Source organism: Platichthys flesus, chromosome 19, assembly GCF_949316205.1.
Source record: "Platichthys flesus chromosome 19, fPlaFle2.1, whole genome shotgun sequence".
Taxonomy (NCBI): Eukaryota; Metazoa; Chordata; class Actinopteri; order Pleuronectiformes; family Pleuronectidae; genus Platichthys; species Platichthys flesus.
The window spans coordinates 16,923,576-16,929,827 of record NC_084963.1 but is presented as its reverse complement, the minus strand read 5'-3'; the positions used below and the strand labels follow the sequence as shown (position 1 = coordinate 16,929,827).

General features: G+C 40.4%; 1 protein-coding gene across 1 annotated transcript; it reads left to right on the top strand.

The window, feature by feature from the left end:
- On the top strand, positions 1-5,853 carry LOC133975230 (proteinase-activated receptor 1-like). Its single transcript, XM_062413135.1, has 3 exons — positions 1-151; positions 1,341-1,475; positions 3,530-5,853. The coding sequence occupies exons 1-3, from the start codon at positions 79-81 to the stop codon at positions 4,717-4,719; spliced, it is 1,398 nt and encodes a 465-aa protein (XP_062269119.1). The 5' UTR covers positions 1-78; the 3' UTR covers positions 4,720-5,853.
- The last annotated feature ends 399 nt before the right edge of the window (positions 5,854-6,252 follow it).

The following is a 6,252-nucleotide window of genomic DNA, read 5'->3' as shown; positions in this document are numbered from 1 at the left end:
AAGAGAAGGAAAATTCTACCATATTTAAGATTAAAACATTTTTTTATCAGTCTTCATTGCTTCAGTTTCGCCAGCACAATGTTTTCGTTGTTTCAAAAAGCCTTGCTGATGGTTCTGGTGAGTGCGTGTGCCGACTCAACTGTGCTGAATGGTAAGAAAACATGCATTGTCTAAAAAATTGAAAACACAGTTAAAATTTGTTTATGTATCAACATGCTATGTCGATATATCATGTATATGAATTATGATATACTTAAGAGTGTTGATTTAATAGAGCTGAAAAGATTGGCTTTAAGCTCTTAGACTCATGGTTGAAAAAAACTAGCCAGTTTAATTTGGGCATTTCACGCACCAACAAATTTATTTTGGAAAAAAAGAAAAAGTAAGTTACTGGCTACATTTCTGGATAGTGGGAGGAGTGGAGACATATCGTCCATCTTTATATACAGTCTATAGCAGGGGTCTTCAACGTTTTTCAGGCCAAGGACCCCCAAACTGGTGGAGAGATGGAGCAGGGACCCCATACTATTTATATTCTATAAAATTGTGTTTTATGTTAAACTGGTCCTAGTGCCATGTATAAACATAGCTACCCTGTTATTGTGCATTGAATACTAAACTATTCAAATATTACACAGGTTATCAATTTATGATAAAATATATTCATGTTTTCAATTTAAACATGTGCAAGGTACAGGGTGGCCATGCAACTGCCATTTATAAACACATCTAGCATACAACACTGAGCTGTTCAAATAATTCACAGATTCATGTTTTTATTTTAAACATACATGTAGAATAGACAGTGAATCCTCAATCCATCTGTGGATGGCACACATACTCCCACATTAGTGAGATGTCGGACCCTGATGGGTAGCACACAACTTATATAACCTTGGACGGAAGGAGGTTGTCAGGCAGAGGGTCATATCAGCCTCACAATATGTTGGAATCATGTTAATGTCTATTTAAAGACATACATTTGTGGGGAGAAAATTGGTTGGAAAATAAATAAAAAATTGTCATAACAAAAAATGTCGCGACCCCCCTGCAGTAACTCCGCAGACCCCTTATAGGACCCGCCCTTTTGAAGACCTCTGGTCCATAGGATCTGTAGTGTAAACGATGAACCCAGTTCATGGAAGCTGCATTTGTTGCCTTCAACTCAGTGGCTGATTCGACAGAAATCTGCAAATACACAAGAAGATCGATGATTTAACAACTTTAAATAAATGTATATATTCTTTTCCTCATATGTGTCAATGAAAAAAATAACATTTTAAATAGACCAAATTGCAAGGAACCATTTGGCAACTGCCTGATATGCCTTTCTCCCTCAGAAGAACCTGAGGACTTTGGACCCAGAGTTGCTGGAGAAGTTCCTGATAGCAGACAAGGGCATAGAGGCCTTCTGTACCCCCCAACAGCTCAGAGACATGGAGTTCTTCGCCCAGTCCGTCAGATGTCAGTGGGAGGTGGGATACAAAACTCTGTTAATGCGTGAAATGTTAGTGTGGTGTTCACATGTGTTAGTTACAATGAGGCTTCATCGTGTTCTTCAAGGTACAAAAGTGTAATATTCTATCTCATTCATGTCTTTAAAGCATAAATGTACAAAAACCTTGTTCTGACAAATGTGTCCTAACATTTTGAATTTGTTTCATGATGTCTCCCAGGCCGTGAGAGCTGAGATCTCAGGCTTTTTGCCACTAATACGGTTTTAAGTAACAAGGAGAGACTTTAACTCAGCTCCTGGTCAGTGTGAGATGCACTTAAGCTCCCGATTAGACAAAGAAATCCAGGTAGTTGATTTACTAGAACTAAGGTGGAGGTGTGCGTCGGTGGATGGGTGTTCTGCAAACCTACCTGCTCTACCTGCCTAACCTTTCTTTCCTGCTCTTTCTTTGTTTGCCGCCGAGGAGAGTGACGGTGAGACTTGGCGACTTTGTTCTGGTTCCTCTTTAAGAGACTGCTGCTTTTGTTGGGGTTTGTCGAGAATAACTTACAACACGATTCAGTATCTTGGGTGGGGGTAAGAAACCTTTACGTAGTTATATGAGAACAATAAGAATAGTAGACGTGCTTGATTCCCTCCTCAGTCCAGCTGAGGTTGGAATAGGGCACGGCACTGCCGTCACCGAAATCCAGCTGGAAGTTAGCACAGCAGACCTCCATCCAGCTACAGATGAACATTATGGACTGATGTTACATCAGTGTGACCTGTGATATCACAAACCCTGTTTCTTTCTCAATCACTCGCTGACACTCAAAGCGCGGTTGCATGTTAAAATAATAATAACCAGAATTGCTCAACCCTGGAAAGTACCAACTATAAAATACAATTTCTAAAATTTCTAGGACTGCAAAGCAGCACTGAGCGGGCTCAAGCACATGCATTTTGAAGTGTTGAATGCTTTTTACCTGAAAAAATAAATAATGACTGAGGAAATATTGACACATAGAGCTATTCAGGCTTGGACTCTGATCATGATACAGAAGTTTGGTGGTGATAGGACAATGCACAGTGGAGTTATGACAACATTGTCTCCTTTGGCGAAGGATGAACCTTCGCCGTACCTCAATGTTTACACGGTTTGAGGAAATGTCCCAATTTTGAGAGAGAGAGAGACGTCACCTTTGCAAGATATAAAGATTCCTTCGATCTTTGACCACTGACACTGTCACTGCAGGAGTGGAGTTGTTTATTTACGGCTCAGCATCAAAGGATTTATGGTCCATGTATGTCCCCGATACAGAACATCATTTTTTAATGGTGTGTAATCAAACTTTGACGCCACGCCACTGTCACACTATGTGACGAAAAATTTGAAGTTGATTTGATGTAAGCCCTGGTACAAGTACCTCAAGTAAAAATTTTGAATATTGCCAAAATGGCCACTAAATGCAAAATAGCAGGCTTCCTGTTAGTGTTTTTCCTGTTTGTCTGGTCATGATACACATGTGTATTGATTTTTGTGAAGTTCAGTCAATGTGGACACGTTCCAGTTGTCTCGGGGGGCACGGTTGAGCCATTTTGCGACGCCCGTTGAAAATTCCTCCAGATTACGTAAATTTCACAATTTTCAAAATTTTCTAGACCTTTGAGTTTACAAGATAAACCGAGAAAGCGGCAACTCCATATTTGAGAGGCTAAAAATGTAAAAAACAAATAAGAGATTATATTCTGAATTGACAGTTTGAACCATAACTTGTTGTTAAATGGCCATGAAAAATTTTAATTTCCTACATTGACATGATGTAAAATGTCTTAGTTTGATAATCAGATTACAGTAAAGCAAATTATTGGCATTTAAAAAACAAACTCAATAACTTGATTCTCAATCTAACTAGTTACCGATAGTGAAAATCAATTGAAGAAGTAAACAACTAATCGTATCAGTTCTCGACTATTTATTATATTTTATTTCATATGAATTAAAAGATCTTTCAACACCTTGATTAAGCAAACTTTGTTCATATCTGGGATCCTCTGACTCTATTTCTCTCTTTCTCTCTTTTCCATTTACAGTGGAAACGCATGGAATTCCTTCTGTAGTTTGTCCTATGTTCCCAGCAGACACAACTCCAGAGATAAGGAGTCTTTATGAATGTAAGGTGCCTAATGAAAACAGCAACAACAGTATGTTAATGCATAATGAAACCAACATCAACGAAACAGGGGTGCTGAAAATAACCAGCACCCAGAAGGGGAAAATCTCAGAAGAAGCCCTGTTGTTTCTCACTGGCTCTGTGTCCAACATCCTCATCCCTTCCTTCTACACACTGGTCTGCCTCCTCAGCTTGCCGATCAACATTTGTGCAGTGGTGGCCTTTACTCTGAAGATCAAACCCAAGAAGCCGGCGGCCATCTACATGTTGAATCTGGCCTGTGCCGATCTGCTCTTTGCTGTGCTGCTCCCCTTCAAGATCATCTACCACTTTGGAGGCAACAACTGGATATTCGGCTCACTCATGTGCCGCGTGGTCACTGCAGCCTTCTACTGGAACATGTACTGTTCTGTTCTGCTCATAACTTGCATCAGTGTGGACCGTCTCCTTGCTGTAGTCTATCCTCTTGACTCTCTGCCTTGGAGGACGCCAGGGAACGCAATCATGGCCTGCGTCGCCATGTGGATATTATCCTTCGCTGGCACTGTGCCCCTTGTCCTCGACGACCAGACTTTTCCCCTTAGTCAGCTGAACATCACCACCTGCCACGACGTCCAGCCTGTGCACGAGATAATCTTGTACTACAAGATCTGCTTCATCTTCCTGTGCTGCGCCTTCTTCTTCCTGCCTCTGCTCATCACAGTGGGGTCCTACACTCGACTGATCTGGGCACTGAACAGAGTGCCACGCGGCGTTCTAGGACGTTCGAGCAGGAGAACAAGAGCAGTGGTGATGGCTGGAACAGTGCTGGTGATATTTGTGCTGTGTTTCACACCCACAAACTGTCTACTGATGGCCCACTATCTGCAATTTAACGGAGGTGCTGAGGCGATTCAAGAGAGCACTGATGGCTCTTACGCAGCCTATCTCATGTTTATGTGTTTAGGAAGTCTGAACTGCCTCCTGGATCCTCTGGTCTACTACTTTGGCTCATCCCAGTGCCAGAAACAACTTTCCAGCACACTTAGGTGTGAGAAGATTTTGGAGGGCTGTAGTGGACATTCCTTTTCTAGCCTCAGTACTCGCTTAACTAGGATGAGAACAACCTGATCCAGTGACCTGCAGGTTGACCTCCACCCTGCAGAGTTACCATAAAAACTCAATTTTGGAGACAAATTAAAACCAGGGTTTCTTCCAAACCACATGCTTTCAATCAGATCAAATAGATATACTATGTAACCAACACCTAATAACATTGCTCCCTCTGCCTCTCTCTCTTCCCAGAGGTGTGGCGATCACAGACGTATGTCATGAAACCACATTTCATTCTGTTCTGAAAACCAGCTCATTTTATTGAATGACTTTAGCAAAGAGCAAACAATGTTTAAACTGTCTTGATCTGGTTAATATTGTTTTATTACTGCTTTGAGGTAATTTGATAGAAATTCCAAAAGTGGCCCAGTATGAACTTTAAATTGCGAAGCCTATTATATAAAGTGCCATTATATAAAGTATACTGCAACTAGTAATGTTATCCTGTATTCAAATCATATAATGTTAGATATATTATGTTATGAAAGTTGTTGTGATGATTCGTTATAATCTACATTTGATTATTACACCCTCTGCTTTAAACACATTTATATATTATTTTACAGAATATAGCCTCACCATAAATTAGTAGAGCTGCATGATTTGGCACAAATTACTGAGCATTTTTTTAAATATATTTCTTGAACAAGCTTCTCTTAAACTTGAAAATTCATAATAAACTTGAAAACATTAAGAAACCTGAACACGGACCTCTCCAATACGGTTTAAAGTAAAGATTTAATTTGGCCTGATAGATGAGAATGAAAAGAATAATAAATTGTGGACATGGTATAGTAAGATCCATGCTGCCCTCTACTGGTGATAAATGTGCTGTACTGAATGTGTTTTAGTAAAGCTGTAACTTGACACTCCTTTAAGGCAGTTTGTATACACCTTATGGCGCAATACTAAAATAATTGGAAATACTTAATTAAATGAGACCACACACACACAGACACACATAAATTGGTGATGTGCGGTGGTGAGAGTCTTGTGAGGGTGTGAAGGAGCGCCTGAGGAAACGCCCTAACCAATTCATTTTTAATTCATTTGTTTAACTATGTAAATAGTATTCAGAATCAGAGTGTGTGTGTTTATGTGTTTGTGTGTGAAAACCTGACACAGGTTGTGTTTCATGCATGGACGCTACACTCTGTACCCATCGCCAGTGAATCATTATTAAAAGATTGATGTATCCACCATGTCTTTATTCCCTTCTGCTAAAGTCAACAACACAGCACAAACGCCAATGCAAAACTCATCCTCACCCAACAAGTTTTCTTTGAAGCGCATAGCTTTAGTGCCTATCAGACCGGCTTTAAGCGTTGGCGAGAGATGAAGGAGGCTCAACATCAGAGTTGAGAGTCGAGGTCCCACCTGTAGGGGGACCTCGACTGAAGCTGAGAGCAGTTCTTACTTTCTGACATGCCTTTGCGGTTACTGTTCCACTATTTGTATTCTGTCTTAGACATTTGCACTGTTGCATCCATATATCTAACAGCTGGGTTTGGTTTTCACATCTGAACATCTGATTTATACCAGCTGATAAAA